The following is a 22,043-nucleotide window of genomic DNA, read 5'->3' as shown; positions in this document are numbered from 1 at the left end:
AATGGAGGGAAGTAGAAGATAAAAAGGAGTCACTGGTCCATAACGGTTTTGAAATCAAAATGCCCAAATGTTGGATTTTTCTTAATCAGCTTTCAAGACTTGGGAACAATCTTGTGTAGCTCTCAGCTCCATCCTCTTAATCATCCTTCCTTTTTCATAAAAGGCAGCACTTGTTTGCAGCTGAGTACTTTTATCAGCCTGCTTCTGGCAGCAGTCTCCTTTCATTTTGTACTCTCTCTGGCTCTTTCAGCCCAAGCTAGCAATGTTTCTGCTATAAAATTTTCTGAAGAAACTTATGGGTCTTAAATAAATTTCACTGGGTTTTATTCTATTAGATGAAAATCAGATCCACAAATCTTCTGGGATAATCCCTTCTCTATGTTGGCTCCTACTGAGAAACCTTAAGGTTGATATTCTTAAGCTTCCAAGAGGCTCTCTGGTTTGGTTAAAATCTGTGGGGCATTCTTTTAAAAGAGTCCTTTGTGTGACTAAACACTCTGACCTTTTGGTCTTTAGATTTTTAGTAAAACACTGTACAGCCACACCCTCATGTTTTTCTCTATGTTACATTTTCAGATGCAATTTCTTTTTTTCCAGAAAGATCAGGGTGAGAATTTCTTAAATCATCAAAAGTCTTGGATCCTTTAGTAATTCTTCCCTCAATTTATTTCTCTCTTCTAGCATTTTACTATAAGCCGAAAGAAAAAGTCAGGTTGTACCTTCAACCCTCTCCCTGGAAATCTCCTCAGCTAAATATCCAAGTTAATCACTTACATATTGTGCAGGAGACACTTCTGATAAATTTTCTGCCACTACATAACAAGGAACTACTTCCTCTAGTTTCTAAAAACATGTTCCTTTCTCCCTCTGAGCTCTCACTGGCAGCAATCTCCATGTCAAGTGTCCTACCAACACCTGTTCAAGTTCAAAGCAATTTAGGCTTTTCTATCATGATCCTCAAAATTCTTGCAACTTCTAGTCATGGCCTAGTTGCAAACAGATTTTCACATTTTTAGGTATTTCATATAGCAGCAGCGCACTTCTAGGTACCAAAATCTGTATTAGATTTTTAATGCAGTATAACCAATTACCAATAACTTAATAGCTTAGGACAACACCCCCTTTTCAATCTCAGTTTCTGTCGGGTATCACAAGACTGAAATCCAGGTTATCAACCAGCATCCCTTTCCAGAAGATCTGGAGAAGAATTACCTCTCGAACTCATCCAGGCTTCTAGTCACATTCAGCTTCTTGTGACTGTAAGAGTGAATCTCCCTTGCACTGATTCCCTAACATGCTTTGAACCTTGTCATGAAGAGTGCAGGACCTTTTAAAGCAGGGGTGGGGAACCTTTTTTCTGACAAGGGCCATCTGGATATTTACACTATCATTCTTGGGCCATACGAAATTATCAACTTAAAAATTAGCCTGCTATATTTGGTCAAACATTTAATTGAATTTACTGAGGATAATCTCCTAATCTTAAAGTCAACTAATTGGGACCTCAATTACATCTACAAAATGTCTTTACCTAGATTGTTTGTTTGAATTAGAAGCAGAAATCTTGGTACCTATCTTAGAATTCGGCCTACTACACATATATAGTTAGGAGTAGAAGTGTTGAATTGTGATGATGTATGTAAATGCTACCAAAAATGTTTCCAAAGTGATTGTAATGCTTAAAACTTCCACCAGTAGGTTATGAGAAGTTACAATTGTGTCACATTCAAGCCAACATTTTAGCCTTTCTGATAGATGTGTAATGTATCTAGTAGTTTGCATTTTCCTGTTGACTGACTTTTGTCTTCTTTTAAAAGAAGCCAGAATATTAAAAAATAAAAAGTTGAAAAAGATTGGGTTAATTATTCTGTCATGTATTTTTAACATAAATTTCTAACATGGCATTTGTCCATATTGTCTATAGTTATTATATGTCTGGGTCTTCACTTTAACATAAACTATTCAAGCATTTTATTCATCTTTATTCTCTCAACACCTAGCATAATCCCCGGTACACGGAAGGTACCCCATGTTTGGTGAACTTACCTTAATTTACCTTGTAAATTTTTTTCATTTCCAAATGTGAAACACTACTTCCATTCTATATTCCTCCTAAGCCAACCAATAATTTTACAGTCCTTTCAGCAGTCTAAGACATAATTTGTCAGAGACAGTATTGCACTAATGCAGTTAAAGGAATACTATACAGGAGTGGGCAAAACTAGGTTTACAGTTGTATGTGAAACAGTTTATTTTTCTATTATTATTAATTATTGTATGATTTATTTGTATTACAAATCTAAACCTACTTTTGTCCACCACTGTATGCCCTACCTCGATCTAAAAGTAATCTACTTTGCTTTCTTGCTCTAAGCATAAAAACAAAGTATTTTCATTCATTTCTTTGTCTTTAGCATTTTTCACAAGACTTAGATTGTGCTGATGGGCAGGGATAAACTGCTCTTATATTCACCTTTGATTATATAACCCTCCTTCCATATAACCTTTTATACCTGAGAACGTTTTAAGGCCCTCGTGCAACCAGACCAATCTCTTTGAATGTCTCTCCCAATTTCCTTTTCAGAATTTTTTAGTTGTTATGTACAATTTTATTCTAGGAAATTATCCAACACTTCCTAACCATCTTTCCTTTTACAGTCTCAAGGTCATCAAATCGTAATTGTCTTTCCTCAAACACAGAATTTTTTTCTTTTTAAATTTTGTCTCTGTACATGCTTCTCTATACTTAGAATTCCCAAAGTGACTCATCATTTCCATATCACCAACCAATTCTCTTTGTAGATTAGAATTAAGTTCAGAGAAACAGATCATTCTGTCTGCCTTCCTACCAGGCCTGGATACCATTCCATTCCTGTGTTCCAGTCTTGAATCTCATCCCACCAAATTGCTCTCATGTCTAATGCTTGTACACTTTTCATTACACTGCTTTCAAAGAAAAATATTTTGCTGATATGAAGCAATTACCACAAAAACTGTAATTCTAGGTCTCTGATTTGTTTCAATATTATGATTAATTTTTTTCTTGCACAGAAATATGTGCAGTGAATTAATTCAAAATCTTGGGAAGACCTGTATACATTTTTTAAGGGCTGGTATCTAGCCAAATGCTTTTACAGCTATGCTCTATTCATGTGCACTGAGCAAATTATAAGCCTCATACATATGCAAAGCACAATATTTAGGTAGTATTATAATGAGCATAATGGAATAAATTAGTTTCTGTTCCTATATTAGTTTATTTATGCTACTAAGAAAATATGATGCCAGGGCAGCAGTCAGTTCCTGAAGTGCCTTATAGGCACCTACTCCCCCACTGCTGTGCTGGTACCTGAATGAATCACTCCATTTGTCAGTTTTTCCCTTTTCTTTCTTTTTTTAAAATCCTCACCCAAGGGTATTTTTTCCATTGCTTTACAAAAAGAGAGGGAGGGAGGGAGGGAGGGAGGGAGGGAGGGAGGGAGGGAGGGAGGGAGGGAGGGAGGGAGGGAGGGAGGGAGGAAGAGAAACATCGACTGGCTGCCTCCCACAGGCACCCGACCAGGGCCAGGGATCTCGCCTGCGACCGAGGTAATGTGCCCTTGGCCGGAATTGAACCCGAGACCTTCAGTCCGCTCTAACCACTGAATCAAACCAGCTTGGGCCAAGCAGTTTTTTTCTGAAGAGGACTTTGGACATTAATGCTTCATTGATAATTGTTAAGATGCAATTTTGATTGTAATAGATATAACTATTATCAAATGAAAGAGCTCTGAATCAGAGTATTTAAATAAACTGTAAATCAGTGTTAGAATAAAGGAAAAATATTTGTTTAAAATGAATATGTTAATTTCAATATAATGACTCAGGTGTTCAGGTATCTATAACATATTGTGTCAAAAAAATTCTATTCTCTGAAATTTCACAAAATGAAATTTTTCTTGATCCTTGAGAATAAATAATTTATGTGAAAGTGTTTTATAAACAATAAGGAGTTACATAATTAAGAGAGGTAATTATTAGACAATAATAGTGGGTTTTTAAATAAGAAAGCCCAAATACATAATTTAATCTTCAGTCTTAAAATGCTTCATATATTGTTATTTAAAAACTGTTATGCAAAAATTTAACATAGTTGAGAATACTGGTCATGCCAACTCAAGGTAATGAAACAAGACTAGCAGATAGTTGTAGCTGCTTATAAACCCATGACTTCTTCCCAAATAAACTTCCTTTAAAGGAAAAAACAAAGTAGAAGCTAAATGAAACACACTCTAATAAGGCAATTACCAGACAGAATCTGCTTCCCAAATCCTCAATTTCAACATAACCAAACAACCTCTTCTTCACATGTACAAACCCAAAGGTGCATAATAAAGAGGCTCACCAATATCAAGGAAGAGAAATGAAGGTGACATATTAGTTTCCTAGGGATGCCATAACAAATTACCACAAATCTGGAGGCTTAAAACAATAGAAATTTATTCTCTTAGAGTTCCTGAGGTTAGACATCAGAAATCAAGGTGTCAGCACGGCTGTGTTTGCTCTGAAGACTGCAGGGGAGACTGTGTTCCATGCTGCTCTCCTAGCTTCTGGTATTCCAGCTATGCCTGGCATTCCTTGGTTTATAGATGCATCACTTCAGTCCCCACCCGTCATCACATGGTGTTCTCCCTGTGCCCTGCCCCTCCCCTCCCTTCCCCTCCTTTTCCCTTCCCTTCTCTTCTCTTCTCAAGGACACCACTCATATTAGATAAGGTCCACCTTAATAACTTCATATTAACTTGCTTAACACCCACAAAGACCCTATTTCCAAATAAGGTTACATTCACAAGTACTGGGGGTTAGGACTTCAATATATCTTTTGGGGGACACAATTTAATCCACAACAGGAGATGGGGCATTAAAGACCATGCCTCCAAGGTTCTCTACCAGTATACTGCTACAACCAACCCTGTTCAGGTTGCAGGACATTTAGATGATGTAGCTACTACTACTGGCAAATTATTTCTTATGGTATATATTGTATAACAGGTAAATCCCTAACAAGGGATAAACTTGGCAATTGGCACAAGCAGCTACATGCCATTCAAGGAGGTCATTTAAAACATGGTATTTTCCTTCAACTTTCAAAGTATGTTTACTTTTTGGTGATTTTAAAAAGTAACATTCTCTATTGTATCCTGGTTGGTATTAGCCTACTTCCTTGTTAGGGACCGAACTATACCCCTTGTCCCCCAACTAATTCATATGTTGAAGCCCTAGTACCTTAAAATGTAATTATACTTTTAAAGAGGTAATTTAGGTAAAATAAGGTCATATTGGTGGGCCCTAATCCCATGTGACAGGTGACCTTATAAGAGGAAATTAGGACACAGGCACAAACACAAGCAAGAAGACCATGTGAAGACATAGGGAGGCAGCCAGGTGCTAAGGAAAACGAGGCTCTTTCAAATGCCAAACCTCTCCTTCCTGCCATTTGAGGAAGTCTGAACTTCAGTCTTGAGAGACTATAACAACATTCATCCATTAGGCACCAGGACCATTCCTTGGCATTTTAAATTCAAGAGCTGCCATACAAGTTTGTAGCCATCCTAGAAAATTTTATCCAAAGGTGATTTTTAAGGACCAGGTACTTATGCTACAGGTCTTTGTTTATTGTTGCCCTAATGAAGGCCAAGGGGAAGCGGAACTTTGAACAGGACCAGCTAGTTTCTGCTGGTCAGCTAGGTCTTATTTACAAATGTGTGCTCAGCAGCTAGCGTTAAGCTGGCACACAATAAACATTCTGTAATAGGGGTCTGAGGAACCTTTTTTCTGCCAAGGGCTATTGGACATTTATAACATCATTTGCAGGTCATACAAAATTATCACCTTAAAAACTAGCTATGAAAAAAGCTCCCAGATTTATTGAACTTCAAGTCCTGCCTGCGGTTGCTCTGGTAGGGCCAGACATTCCCCACCCCTGTTCTATAATTATAAAATAAATGGGCACAGGACAAAACTCAAAACTGGGAACTCCACCAGTTCATCCCATTTGTAACTTTTAGGACCATGGCACACAACTGTGCTGCTTGTGCCCTGAATAACAGCGCTCCACCAAGGAGGGGGGTGCTAGATTCTGTGAGGCTGCATCCACCAAGGAGGACCACTTTTTTGTACTTGACGCAAAGGCTCCTTCTATTAGTCAAGACTGGTACCTACAGGCACCTTAAAGACTAGCTTAGGGTTCCTTACCCATGTTTACCAGAAATTCTTGGAGACCACCCTTCGGGGTACCACAGAGACTTACTCCATATGTGACCATCATTCCTGACTCTGGGACTCCTTGGGTCTGATCCTCTCTCCATGAGGATACACCATGATAACTTGCAGTATGTATGTTTGTGAACTTGGACTACATACTGCCACATTCATGTGTCCCAGTGAGGAATATGAACATGGCACTAGCAAACAAAGGTATGAGGTATTCTTCTGCTAGACTCCCTGCAGTGGGTAGTAGTTTTAAGAGAACTTCTATAGCACTACTCTGACCAAATGACACCATTTTGATGTGCTAGAGGTCAGGGTTTCTTAACTTTGACACTATTGGTATTTTGGACCAGATAATTCTTTGTTATAGGGCACACTGTAACATCCTTGGCAGCATCCCTGAATGTGACAACAAAAAATGTCTCCAGACATTGTCATATGCCCTCTGAGGGATAAAGTCAAGCCAGGTTGACAACGACTCTACTATACCTACTTCCACGTGCAGCAGGTGGTAGGAGGCTGATAACAAGAGGATGTATACTGGCACTAAGGTGCTCATTACTATCTCCTCCTGCTCTATTGCATCTGAGGCTGATGTAGGTTCCCCCTGACATCCACCTGGCAAGTAGACTGAGGAACTCTGTCCAGCAAGTGCAGAGGCTGGCCCTATTCCCAGCAGGTAGGAAAAAACCGAACCTTGACTTTGTGCTTGTTCTTCCTTCCCTACCTCACTCCTCAGCCTTCCATTAACTACTACTCACCTCTGCCCCTCTCCTTGAAGTAGAACCATGATTCAACTAAAGCCATGTAGGTGACTCATCTTCTTAGACAAGATGTAGCCCAAGGGCAAACTTTGCTGCTGACCCCCTGCCAGCTCTGGTCTCTATCCCCAAACTATAATATAGACACATGCCTTGGTGTTGGCTAAAAGTCTGAACTACTATATTCCCAGAAGCTTAACCAGTTTGCATATTTTAAAGGACCACTGTGGGCAGAAGCCCAGACTCACAAACAGACTGACCTGTTCATACAACCTGAACAGACTGACACTTATCAAAGCAGAAACATGGTCTGATCCTTAAACAGGGATGAGGCACTCTGATGCCTGTCTTCCCACAAACATGGCCTGAAGACACTAACTCCACTGCATTTAGATACTATCTAGACCCAGACTTCTTTTATACATATAGATATAAACTCATATATATGTTTTTATATACATAAATCGAAAAGTATGTCTTACAAGCAATGGGGGACAGGGAGATGACTATATACTCATATTTCATTCAAAAATAAGTTCCATATAAATCAAAGACTGAGAATAAAAACTGCAACTTTAGGAGTACTATAAAAAATATGGAAGAATATTTAATAAAACTGGGGTAAAAAAAGGCCTTTCCAATCAAAGCACAAACACACCAGTCATATAAGAGGTCTCTGTGATCAAGTTGTTCCACTCTACAAGTATCTTATAGATATATTCATATATGTGGACAAAGACATATATGTAACATATTACAACATAGCAAAATGAACAGCAGACAGAAAATGATATAAATGTCCATTAATAACAAAGACTGACTGAATAAGTTATGTCACTTCCATACTATGGAGTACCACGCAGTTATGAAAATAACTAAGGAAGATTTAAACGTGCCAATATGAAACAATCTATCAGATAAAGTAACAGAAAGAATATTTAATGTCTTCCCTTTTATGCAAAAAAAATGGTGCTCTACAGAGATTTTTGCTTATTTAAACAGAATGCAAATATTTCTAAAAGGACCAAAAAAATTTCTTTGGTTGCCTCTGGAGAGAAAGATGGGTCCGCAAAGGAAGAAAATTTGCTTTCACTGGATATCCTTTGAAGTTTTTAGTTATTTTTTAGATTGTGCATAAAGTCCACTACAGAAATATAAAATCAAAGAATAAAATTCAAAGAAAATAGCAAATATCCCATATAAAGGAAGATTTACAGATTCTTACCTTTCTCTGCAAAATTTAAGTGAATGTAGTATGGCAGGTCTCTTCTGACGTAAATTCCATAAATGTAAGGTGTCATCAGCCAAGGCACTCACAAGAGCTCCCTTAAAAATAAAGTGTAATATATTTTATATAGAACACAATTTACAAATATTAAAGGTACTAAGGAGCTGCCAAAAAGTCTCCTTCCCAAATTTCTAAACTTTCTGCCAAAAGATTTAGTTCTGAGGAACATTTGCCTCATCCAAATTCTAAACAGCAGATGCAAAACAGTATACTGTGTGCTCAAGCATACAATATGTGTAGAAAATGTTTTAACTTCTTCAATAAAGTGTAACTTAATATGTTACAAACTAAAAGTATATTAGAATCTAGTTAGATATTATGGTTGATCACTAGCTATGTAAAATTATAGGCCAGACTATAAGTTACTTGGTCACTACTATACATACTTCCTTGACTAAAAGAGCAAAATATAATATGAGGTAACCTTCCTGTTTTATTTGGTTTTGCCTATTTCAAGCCAGAACTCACATGTGCGGCTGGCTACTTTGGTCAACGAGGTGTTTAAAATTACTTAAATTAATGTAAGTGCAGACACGAATTATCTTGTGAACGATCAGCAATGTTCAGACATGGAAACAAGAGTTTACTTGTGACTGGTCAGCAAAGTGTTAAGACAAATCATTATAATGCACTATGCAAGGTCATAATTCTACAACAAGAATAAGGAAACTAAAGTCTGCATTTAGCACACTGTAACTTCAACAGCCAAAGGGTTGAAAAATCTAACTAATTTAGAAAGTCAAAACATTTGATACACTATTAAGTATGGAGATAAAAATCTCTGGGAGTATGTGAAAAGTAAGACAGAAGAGTTAGATGAGAAGAGTAAGATACTCTTCTACACTGAGAGAATAGGATAAAAGATGCAACATGAAGAATTTATATTAACTTCAAAAAACATCTGTAATTCCAATCCTTTAGATTATGAGAAATCTTAAACTCTCCCTCTTAAAATAAGAGTTTCTCATTTATCTAAGAAAATTAAAATAGCTCTGAAGACAATATTTACATTAAGTGATCTCTCCAACTCCTTTTCTACCTCTGAAATTTTGTGAGGGCTATTCTATTGTAGAGTGTCTATTGCTCTAACATGACTACGACTGGAAGGCAGAAATACATAAAGTCCACATACTCTTGCTTTCACTAGAAAGCATCCCCCTATCTATATTACTCTGAAGCAGAGAAACCCAAAGGATGCAGATTATCAAAAATTTTTGTATTCTCCATTCTTATTTCCACGGTAGTTTTAAGACCATGTCATCTTCTTTCTCAAGATGTCTGCCCCATCTTAAAAATCTCAAGGAAGAAGAGAATACGTAGAGCCAAGAAAAAAAAATGGCAACAGCTGACCTCCTCCTATTGTGACTCCTTTATCTATAATTTTCCCAGACTATTGAAAGCAAATAGCTGCTCCTGTCAGATTTACAGAGCCATACCTATTTAAATATTCATGTTTTACTAAGCATTTTTTTTAAAACAGGAATGTCATCTTTAAGTACTTAAATGTAACATTTAAGCATGTAAAATAAAACAAAATAGTTATATCACAGAACTCTGTGATGAACCCTATTGATGAGAAAAGAGTCCTGTAATATGAATGACAGCATAAACTACTTAAGATTTCTAAAATCTAGGTGCACAGGTAATCAAATTGCAATATTATTTACATTGGCTCATGTACTGCTTTAAAAAATAATCTTAATACAGGTATAAAGATGGAGAATAAGTGAGTGGTTGCCAGGAATCAGGGACTGAGAGCAGGAGGGGAGTGGGATTATAAAGGAGGAGCCTGAGGACATTCCTTCACAGTGGTGGAAGTGATCTGTATCCTGTCAGTAGTGGTCATTACATGCATCTATATATGCATTAAAACTGTTGGAAACTACACACACACACACACACACACACTAGTGCATGTAGAAACTGGTGATGAAATCTAAAGGTCTTCTGTAATCTCAATAGTACTGTACTGATATCATTCTCTTGGTTTAATGCTGTACTATTATTATATAAAATGTTACTATGGGGGAAGCTGGGACAAACGTGCAATTAATTCTATTTTGAATCTAACAACCAGTCTTATTTTGAATTATTTCAAAATAAGAAAAACTTTAAAAAGAAAAAATAATCTGAGTACTCATATATGGGTTCGACAACTTTCTATATTGTGATTTTTTAAAAACACTTTACAATGCAGTTCTATGGAGAATACTGAAGTTTAAAAAAAACCAAGATGCTTCCTCTGAACCTGAAAAACCTACACAATTACATATTATTTGGATCATAATTTTGCTGAATATTTTCTATTGTCATCTTTAGCTCTTTACACCCATGAAGCCTTTTTTAAGTCCTCTGATATGAACAAATCATTTATAAAGAGCCAGAGGTACTGTGTATTTCTTCTCTCTCATATACATTTAAGAATTTAGGGGCAAAAATAATGTCCACAAATTATCTGATCTAAGGACTACAGAGCTATTTGGAATAATTTCTTTCTTCCTTCTATGACCAGCTTTTCCTGCCTGCCACTACTTACAGTAAACATCCATTCTCAGAGCCCATTATACTTTAAAATCTGCATACACATTGTTTATTCCGCTGGTAAAATGGGGTTTCTCTAGCTCCTTCCAAACTTAGTAGTTCAACAAAAAGAAAGACATCACCAATTATTTCAACTATTAAGTGACACAACAAGAACTTTGGACAATAACCAGTTTCTAATGGGTTTCCTGGTTGTATTTCAAAACAACTCATTCGCGAAGTACATTTTGTTATTTATAATAAGCTCCATCTTTAAAAAATATTTTAATATAGATTTTTATGTTCTATAACTTTCAATATTACTAAAATAAAATTTAAATGCAGCACCCTGTACCAGAAAGATTTACCTTATACCATTCTATGTGCAACACTGTTTTGAGAAACATCTTATTTATGTAACTGCCCACAATGATGCCTTCAAGTGAATTACTATTATCTCTGACCTATAAGAAATTAGTTTTTGTTTACACATTTCAATATGAATGAATGCAAGAAATCTGAAAGACGGGATGTGGCCCTATTTCATACATAAGCAGGAGAGATTAAAGCAATTCACTAACCTCATTAATCAGGAACTGGAGCTGGATTACTGCAGCCCCTCCGTCGTGCTGGCAATAGCATTCCACTCCGGGACGGCCAAAGCTGTCATTAGTTCCATTAAGGAGTTTGCAGTGTGTGGGGGCTTTTTACAGAAACTGGTAAATTATATAACAGACTCAGGAATAGTCCAGTGACCTGATATTCAATACCTGCTGCTCAGTGAGGTCGGGGTTTAGCGTTAGGTTTACTACACACCTATCTGGTCAGGTGGTTCCTGTTGAAAATCAGAATGCCCAATGATTACAGGTCCAAAAAGATGAGACAGTATTAGAAAATGTAAAAAAAAAAAAATATATATATATATATATATATATATTTATTTATTTAATATATATTTAATATACTTTCCTCTGGCCATTTTTCCTGTCACTTAAAATAAAGAAGGACTAACGGAGAGCCTCCGATTCTGCCCAAGTCAGCAAATGAGTCAGGAAAGCAGACGGATGCCATTCTGGAATATGCCCTTAAATAATCTTTTTACAGACATTGTTTTCACTCCTGTGGTGTCATTTTAAAAGAGTCTACACTAAAAATATAATGAAGAGCCACATAACTATGTTTCTAATTGTGGCATGATCATACATCATCAATGAATGTATCAGTTTTTACAACAAGCTTGAATATAGATTAAAATGCAAATTTCTATGACTTTGTATATAACAGCAGCAAACACACAACATTTTCTTGTTAGGCATTATAATAAACAAGTTATATACTTTATATATAATCTCACCCCATATAAACAGGTAAGAAACTAAAGCACAGATAAATTAAGTAACTTGCCCCAAGTTACACAACTAGAAAGTAGCAGAGATAGAATCTGAATAAGCACTCTGGCTCCAGAGTCTACACTCTTAATTAATAAGGTATGCTGAGTACAGAGCAAACAAAACAAAAATACCCAAACACTTACAGAAATTACTACATGCCAGGCATTGTTATATGCTTTTAACCTTCATAACCTTGAAATAAGAAGCTAGATGTTTTAATATGCTGCTATACTAATCTACTTTTCACCGCTTAATAAATATTAATAGAAAATAAAAAGCTTAATCTAAAAATAAAATTTGATAAGATTTAATAAAATTATAGCACTCTTTATTCAAATTCACATTCAGGTGTATAGAGTATTTCTACATTCTATTTAAAACATCTCCTAGGCTTCCTAGGCTTCTTAATTAAAAATAATTGCAACAAAGATCAAATTTCTATTTTCTATCCATTTTTTTCCTTTTGACTTCTAGAAACATTTCTAGGTGATATTTATATTCAATGGATTTTTTTTGTATTTTATTACTAACAATTAACTTCTATTATTTTATTAAGTAATAGACTGAGTATGTTTAGCCAATAGTACCCTACTCTTTAACAACCTGAAGCTATTATTATCATTGATAGTAATATTTTTGCTGCATCAATTGCGCAAATGCAACTATAGGAAACTAGATTTCAAATTGCTATTGGCACTTGGTGGTGTCAAATCACATCCATTTCTTTTCTCAGATGGCAGCAAAGACCTTGCCCTTTCAGTCAGTAAAGTGAGTCTAATTTGAATCTTCCCAGATAAATTATTCTTTCTGGTACCAATCAGCATATTCTATAATTCTCTTTCTATATGAATGGTATAAAACTTCTCTTATATGACCAAATCAGGATGGATACCTAAGTTCGTAACAAAATGTGAGCTATTGAGAGAATCATAAAAATTCTACTTACCTTACATATTATTTTTACATAAAACCTAATTTTGCTAATCTTATGATATTAGCCAAAGGCATTTTCTTTAAGTGTGGCTCTATTAACTACAGTTCAGAACTGTTTTTCTTGAATGAAAAAAAATAACCAAAACTACCCAGGTATGAGATTTGCATTTCATTTTTCAAATGTAACTTTAAAGATACTGGCAATGCAACCTAAGTACATCATTCATATAAGTCTTACTATTTCTTTTCCAATCGTCTACTGTTATTTTATCGACATAGCATCCAGACAGAAAATTTTAGGTGATTGACCTTCATGAAGTTTTTCCAAAGTGTTCAATGGAGATTTTTACATGTTAAAAAGCCCTCTTATTTTACATTCATATTTCATCAACTTAAATATTATTAAAGTGAATTGCTTGATTATAATATCAAATATAAAAACACAAACAGATTGGGGAATATGCAAAACTGACTGTTGGTAAGTAAAGAACACACAAACAGCTGTCCTAGTTTGGGCCTCCTGGGAAACAGCCTACCATTCTTAAAACTTTAGTGTGCTGTGGGCATCAATCCACATTTTATTCAGAGACAATGAAAAGTGTCTGTAAAATACAGAAACTCAGTTACATGGAGGTCAATAAAAGTTTATTCTTACTCTATGTATGGCATCATTTTAGACAAAACTGTACTTTTTTATGACATTAACATATAGTCATTTAATTCTAGCTAAGATGATAAATATATTTTTTTAACATAAGAACTATTTACTGAATATCTACTAAGTTTCATACACTGTGTCTTAAATACATAATTGTACTCAATCCTGAAAGTAATAACTCTGAAAGGCAGTTATTACCCATACAGGGTGAAGCAAAAGTTGGTTTACAGTTGCTCGTATTCATTACTTTAACAAAAACTATCATTACCATACAATGGACATATCATAACGTAAGAACATATCAACTGTGAATATATTAGATCACAAAACAGTATGTCATGGATGCAAATATTCATATCCTTTCATACTATGATTATTGCTTCTTGCATATATGATTCTTCCTGACACTGTCCTAACTGACAGTTAACAATTTTATTCGAAAGTGATCAAACATTGTAATGAAACTCTGCCTGGTAGGTTATTCCCCTTTATTGTGACCATGTTCACAATTAAATGAGAATACAAATTATCCAAAATTAAAATGAAGAAAACCCAAAAGGAAAGAAGATTACATATTGAGCAATTCTGCAAAGGTATTTGTTAAATGGAAAAATATTCATTTATTATTCTGATGTCTGTTCTTTTATATATGCATGAATCAATTACAAGGCAAAGCCAAAACTTTAAGAGTACACGGAATATTTCTTGCTGTCACTGTATCTTACCTTCTAATTCTGAACTCCAATAAGGCATTATTTTAAAAATGGTGTAAGCTTCCTATCTTAGATACCTTTACTCTGAATTGTTCTACTACTTACCTACAAGAGCTATGACACCTACCTAATCCTAGTAGGCAACTTTGTCTCTGGAGTAGTAATTAATTTATCTGACCCATGACACATGCCAGATATTTCCTACCCAGCCAACACTCATGGTTTCTGTCCAGAAAATCACCTCGTAACTTCTAAAGAGGAGCTGCAGAAGGCCAGGCTAAAACAGGTTAGGAGCGAAGTCTCTGAATGCAAGTCTTTGAATTTAGACAGGATCCTCTAAGTAGGCAATATGGAGAAAATAAATACTTAAAGGGAAAAAATAACATAATGAAGCTAGCAATCAAGAACAATCAGGAAGAGGTAAACAGGACAGATAAGCAGAAACAAAGACCAGAGCCAGTAAAACCTTTTATAATACTGTATTATCAAATTCAAATTCAAAATAAGCATTCATTCAATAGCTTAAATTGTTATCTCTCTTGGGAGGGAAGGTGGCTGGAAAGGAGCAGAGAAAGGAGGAATTAGGAGGCCTTTAATTATATCATCATAGGAGTCAAGATTTATTCAACATGTAATATGTATCACGGACTATATATGTAAATAGTACCTCTATTAAAAGCTCTGTTTTTATAAATAAGGGAACTCATGTACAACAAAGTTAAACAATTTCCCAAGGCCATATAGCTACTTAGTAAGGAAGCTGAGGTTTGAACCCAGGCAGTCTAACTCCAGAATACCTATCACCAAGCTTTACTGCACCAAAAAAAAAACCAAAAAAAAGGAGAGCCAATTTTCACATAGATATCGCTTCCTAATTTAACTTTAAATTTTAAAATTGAAGAATAAACACTGAGGAAGCATGTATAATCAGAATTTTGTACCTGGTACAAAATAAAGTCAGACTGGTCTAACAGTATAAACTTAACCAAATGTAACCTTTAGCAGCAAGTAAACACCATAAGGCCAATTAGGCATAATCAATATGCCAATCAAAATTTTTTTTCTAGACTCGGTTTTCATATTAGTTATGGTAATAAATACCTATTAATGTTAATAATGCAGCACTATGGCCCTGCAGAATAAGCAAAAAGTGAGAGTACTGTATTCTAATTCCAGTTGAAATTTTGAGACAGCCTCCTTCAAAGTCTTCATGTATAAAATGACCATCCAGTAAACATTTTAGAGACTACAGCTATGTCAGAGGAACAGTTCTCAGCAAGTTAAATAAGACATTAAAATGAGTAAACAACCCTATCCTGAAAAAGTTTGTTAAGCAAATACTCTATTGTTAGAATAAAGGAAAAAGAACGTATGATCATCTGAACAGACACAGAAGAGGTCTTTGGCAAAATCCAACACCATTTCATAATAAAACACTTGAGAAGAGTACTTCTTCAACCTGAGAAATGGCATCTATGAACAATCCACAGCTAACATCAGACTTAATGATGAAAGACTGAATGCTTTCCTGCTAAACTCAGGAAAACGACAGGATTGTCCACTCTCTCCATTTCTACTCAACATTATACAGTGTGGTCTAGCCAGGGGAAAACAGGCAAGAAATACGAAGTGTCCAGATTGGAAAGAAAGAAGTAAAGCTGCCTCTATTCATAGATGACATGATCTTGTACACAGAAAATTCTAAGGAACCCACTTAAAAATCAGAATGAATAAATGAGTTCAGCAAGCTTTGCAGAACACAAGATCAATATACAAAAATCAATTGTACTTCTATATACTGGCAATAAACAATCTGAAAAGTGAAATTAAGAAAACAATTGAATTTACAATAACATTACAAGAAACAAAATACTCAGGAATAAATTTACCCAAAGAAATGCAAGAATTGTACACTGAAAACTACAAAACATTATTTAAAGGAGGTCTAAGTAAATGGAAAAATATCCATATTCATGAAACAGAAAACTTAATATTGTGAAGATGCAATATTCACCAAACTGATCTACAAAATTAAGGCAGTCTCTATCAGAATCCCAGCTGTTTTTCAGAAACTGACAAGCTGACCCTGAAATTCATATGGAAATGCAAGTGACCCAGAATAGCAAAAATAATTTTGACAAAGAACAAAGTTGCAGCACTTCCTCAATTTCAAAATTTACTACAATGTTATGATAATCGAGACAGTGTAGTATTAGCATGAAGGCGAGATATACAGACCAATGGAGTGAACTGTGAGGCGGAAAATACATGTTTATGATCAGTTGACTCTGACAATGATTTCAAGACAATTCAATAGAGAAAGAACAGTGTTTTCAACAAATGGTGATAGGACAACTGAATATCCACATGAAAAAGAATAATTTCAGACCACTAGCTCACACTAGACACAAATATTAGCTCAAAATGGAAGAGAGAACTAGGAGCTAAAACCATAAAATTCTTAGAAATAAACATAAATCTTTGTGACCTTAGATAATATGCCATGGTTTCTTAGATAAAACACCAAAAGTACAAGCAACAAAAGAAAAAATAGATAAATTAATAAATTAAACTTCATCAAAGATAAAAATGTGTGCTTCAAAGGATACCATCAAGAAAGTTAAGACTCTGGCCAGTGTGGCTCAGTGGTTGAGCATCCACCTATGTTAATCAGCTTAACAATAACCCACAACCTTCGGACCAACTAGAGCATCCACCTATGATCCAGGAGATCACAGTTTGATTCCAGGGCAGAGCACATGCCTGAATTGAGGACTCAATCCTCCGTAGGGGGCATGCAGGAGGCAGCTGATCAATGACTCTTATCATTGATGTTTTTCTCTCTCTCTCTCCCCCCTCCCTTCCTCTCTCTGAAATCAATGACATATTTAAAAAAATTTTTTTTTAAAAGATAAAAGACAATCAAAACATATGCACATAGCAAAAAAAAATACACGAAAAGATGCTCAACATCATGATTCATTAAGGATATGTGAATAGAAACCACAATGAAATTCCACTTCATACCATCTAGTATAGCAATAATAAAAAAGACAGATAATATCAATGGTTGGTGATGACATAGAGAAATCAGAACCCTTAAATACTGTTGGTAGAACTGTAAAATGGTGCAGTCACTTTGGAAAACAGATTAGAAATTCCTCTACATTAAACAGTTACTATCTGACTCAGCAATTTCACCTCTAGGAATATAAAAAAGAGGAATGATAACACACAGAGAACTTCCACACAAATGTTCACAGCAGCATTATTCACAATAGCTAAAATGAGAAAAATCCTAATGTTCATCAAGTGATGACTGAATAAATAATATGTAGTATATACAATGGAATATTCAGCCATAAAAAGAAATAAACTACTAATACATGCTACAATATGAATGAACTTTGAAAACATCATGCTAAAGTAAAAGCCATAAAAAAACGACCTACTCTTTGATTGCATTTACTATATGAAATGCCCAGAATAGACCCCACAGGCTACCAGGAACAAAACAAACAAGAGGTCCCCAGCAAAGGAGTGATGACCAAAGACAATGAAGCAATGCCCTCAGAGGTGAGGTAGAGCAGTATTCAATTTACAACCCTGTATTCAATCAAACCACTAAAAAGTTTAATAATAGAAGGAAAGACCTTTAGAACCACATGCCTTCAACATCATTTCCTTAGGAAGCCACTTAAGACTGTGCTCCAATAAATCAAAAAAGAAAACAAACAATACAAACAAAAAAACCAATGACATAGGATCTAGGAAATAATGAATTCAACCTAGAAAAAGATGAAGGAAAAGTCCAGAATAGCAATGCAGCAGACATAAACTGCTAAACAGCCCTGGTCTGGATTGGTAAAGGAAAGTGGGGGATTTCAGGAAGGACAGGTATATGAGAGCAAGAGGAGCCAGAGATGTGACTCCCTCCTTGAGAAGCCCAAGGAATTTAAGCAGGTGAGAAAAGCAGGCAATGAGTCTGGGTGAGGGAAGGCGGGCAGAGGAAGACAACTATACAAGAAAGGAAATGTACTCATATAGGATACTACTTGGCTGTGGAATTAAAAATAGTAGGAAAAAAAAAGAAGTCCTAATGCATTTTCAACTTTTAGAATCGAACAAAAAGTTTATGTTAATATACATGACAGCTGGTGGAAAAGGAGAAGGAAGTGATGGGCTAGTATTCATAGTTGATGGAGCAAGAAATAAAGAATTAACTATAATAGTTATTGGAAGTTACAAAGGCAGCCAAAAGAGAAAGTAAAAATAGTGACATGACTATATTGGGAGGGGAGATATGAATCAAATACTCATTTATCAAGGCAGGAAATCAAAAGATAGATAATTTCTAAGGTTGATGAATTAAAAAACAGTGGCGAAGCGTTTTATGTATGAAGTCAGCAACATGAGTAGAAACAGTTAAGTGGTTCCCTCTGGGGAAGAGGGCAAGGCACACTGTTACTTTTCATCATAACTCCCTCCATATTATTTAATCTGTAAACCATGTATCTTTACAAATTTAGTTTCTTTTAATGAATTTCTAAAGTGGAGAAGAGCAACAGTACAGAATCAAACAGACCATTAGAAAACTGTTATTGGGTTTACTTCATTATGTTACTATATTCACCTAACTGAATTATGCCATCACTACTAGTAGAAACACTGAATCAAGAGCCTCTCTCTAGAGCCAAAGGATAGGTGAACCTTGTTTTCATGTTACCGCAGATTATCGTCCCAGAGTATATCTCCCTTCTCCATAACCATGGGCTTCTTTCCAACTATGCCTTCTTTCCTTACTTTACAGATTTGGGTGGCAATAATAATGGGCAAATTAAAGGGGGAAAGCGGAGCTTCTTGAATTAAAGATACTAATTTGTCTCTGTTCTCCCATCTTGTAGCTCCTAAAAGGTAAAAATGACAAACAAAAGAGTATTTCTTAGCAATGTTTGCTTAACCTACTCATCTAATTTTTCTTAACTGATAACCTTAATGGCACTGGGCATATAAATCACAGTCCTTATCCTCAGAAGTCTTAAAAGTCTAGCAACAGAAATATGAAAGCAACACAGCAGTTAGGTGCACAGATATCCCCCAATAGTGTTCATTTTGTAGATATGAATTTAGCTTAAAAAGAAAAACCTTTCCAATTACTCTCACAATCATCAGTTCGTTTGGGCTTTGGCCTGTCTTACACTACTCTATGTCCATGCTGTTCTTTTGCTTTCCTCCCTATTATATCTAACCTTATTGGACTCTGTAGATACTTCCTTGTTTCCTTCAACAGGGGTCATCTAACTGAACTGTACAATTACTTTTGAAAGCCTTCCATATAGGCTACATAGACTTTCATGAGTCTCGGGTAATAGAAACACGGGGATCTTCTCTCTTCAGCTGCAGAGCCTGGTATTGAATTTGGCACATAATAGACACTCGATAAGTACTTACAATGAATGAATGAGCCTTTTTAAAATCCAAGAAATATGATTATGTCCAGTCATATCTTCTTAGGAATAATTAGCTCAATTTTCAGAAAGCCAATAATAAGTATAGTATAATAGAAAGATGTTCTAGTTCTGCCTCTATCAGGACACTGAACTATATTGTCTCTAGTGTGTATTATATATCCTAAAATTCCATGAATCTACATTTCCAGCCCATTCATTTTACCTTCCAATTTGTGAAGTTAATATTACAATCACAGCAACAGTTCCTCTTTTTGCTTACTCTTCCTTCTAGTATTTCTACTGTATCATCAGCGAAGAAGAATAAAAAAATAGTAAACAAAGCAAGCAATGGGACCCCAGCAGTGATAAGTTCTGAAAGAATAGCTCCTAGGCAAGTTTTCACTGTTGCACTACCTTTGTGTATTATACACATATTTTGACAACCTCTACTTTTATGAAAGAAGGATAATACCAAGAATGGTGGATAGTTGGTAAATTATTAAAATTTTTGAAGATTACATATTTTCTCAGAGAATCTGTTTATCCTTGTCAACAAGGAAAAAGGCAAAGTACTGACATTATTCTAACCTCTTCAGAAGTGACATATTCTTTAATTTTCCAACCTAGAAATGGAATATTGGAGTACACATAAAATGGAAAACGCGTGAAGAACTTTGATATCCTGTGCAGTTTCTGAAAATATATTTATATTCTGCAAAGTTTAAAGATGAGAATATGAATAACTACATGACTAATAAATTATTCTACAGTATTATACATTTATTTATATATTATTCTGTGAAAGTAACTTTCTTTGAGCAGATACGCTGATAACAAACCAAGAAAGACTATTAAGGGCAAACTGATCTTTCTGCTGCAGTAAAAAAAAGAAAAAAGTAAACTCAAGAGCATAACTCTAATCCATCAGAAACCCTAAAAACTTCTGTTACCTTTTCTTTTAGGACATTCTTATACTTTCAGAAACAGGCAATTCACATCTCTTTAAGCCTTCAATGTGTTGCTCCTCTGAACTGGATTACAATTCTGAATAAAAGGTCAGTGGATGACTTTTATTTTTAAAGGCATAAACTTGAGGAGATTTAACCATAATGCAACTATTTTTCAATATCAAAGTTAAAATCTGAATACTACCATGACTTGGTCAAAGAATACTGATGTGTCACAGTGCAAACTTATCCATTCATCTACTGATGAACACCTAGGTGTCCTATCTTGGCTTTGTAAATAATGCTGCAATGAACATATGGGTGCATATCTTTTCAAATTAGTGGAGTGATCACACTGTAAGGTATAAAAATGTGAATCACTTATACACCTTAAAATAATAAAATATTGTATACCAACTATACTTATATAAAAAAGGTAATGGAAATAAAAAGGAATACTGATGAAAGCACTCTTAAAATAAAAAGCGGACAGGTTTTAGCATCAGACCAACTCATTTACCCTACTCAAGATAACACAACCTGTTAAAAAAAAAAAAAATGGAACAGCTTAAGTAGCAGATTACCAGGAAAAATGGAAATATGCAAAATGATGTATGATAACTAAGACAATGTATGCGTGGTATAGTTTTCTCATCTGTGAAATGCCTCACCTGCTTCCTTCACCTGGTCAGTTGTAAGGATCACCTACAAGTTTAAAACCAGACTTTTCAACCTCATTATTAGCTACAACATGGTCATTTTCTATTGCTGGTTCTCATGTCCAGTGATACACCACTAGGAGAAACACTGTAACTCAAATTTGGAACTCCTGCTCTTTCCATCTTCATATACTGTATTTCATACATCAGTTTCACAGCCCTGTCTCCAAAGGTAATGGTACAGCAAAGCTTATTTCCTAATGCCTACACCATAAATATCAATGTTATGATTACTTTAAAATGGCATCCTCTCTGCACAAATTGTACTGAACGGTTGTTATCTACTGTCTGCCACACTAAGGATACTGCTACCCTGCCTACTGAGTATTTACCCACTATTTAACTCTGGTTCCACATTATGAGCATACATAAAGATTTAAGATAAAAAAATTATAGATGTCAAGCTCCATGCCA

The 22,043-nt window shown here is 35.2% G+C and overlaps 1 protein-coding gene across 8 annotated transcripts in view; it reads right to left on the bottom strand.

Annotated features, from left to right (window-relative positions):
* Positions 1–22,043, bottom strand: part of STXBP5 (syntaxin binding protein 5) — a 132,559-nt gene that overhangs the window by 96,431 nt on the left and 14,085 nt on the right. For all 8 annotated transcript variants that reach the window (XM_081141388.1, XM_081141381.1, XM_081141383.1 and 5 more), the window contains exons 3-4: positions 11,400–11,481; positions 8,236–8,336 (exon numbers count right to left, since the gene is read on the bottom strand). In XM_081141388.1, coding sequence (XP_080997514.1) covers positions 8,236–8,336; positions 11,400–11,481 — 183 coding nt within the window. The remainder of the gene's footprint in view (positions 1–8,235; positions 8,337–11,399; positions 11,482–22,043) is intronic.

The sequence above is a fragment of the Miniopterus schreibersii genome (genome assembly GCF_964146895.1).
Source record: "Miniopterus schreibersii genome assembly, chromosome: 6".
NCBI classification, from domain to species: Eukaryota; Metazoa; Chordata; class Mammalia; order Chiroptera; family Miniopteridae; genus Miniopterus; species Miniopterus schreibersii.
Note: the sequence above shows the minus strand (reverse complement) of the source record. Positions and strands in the feature narration are given on the sequence as shown.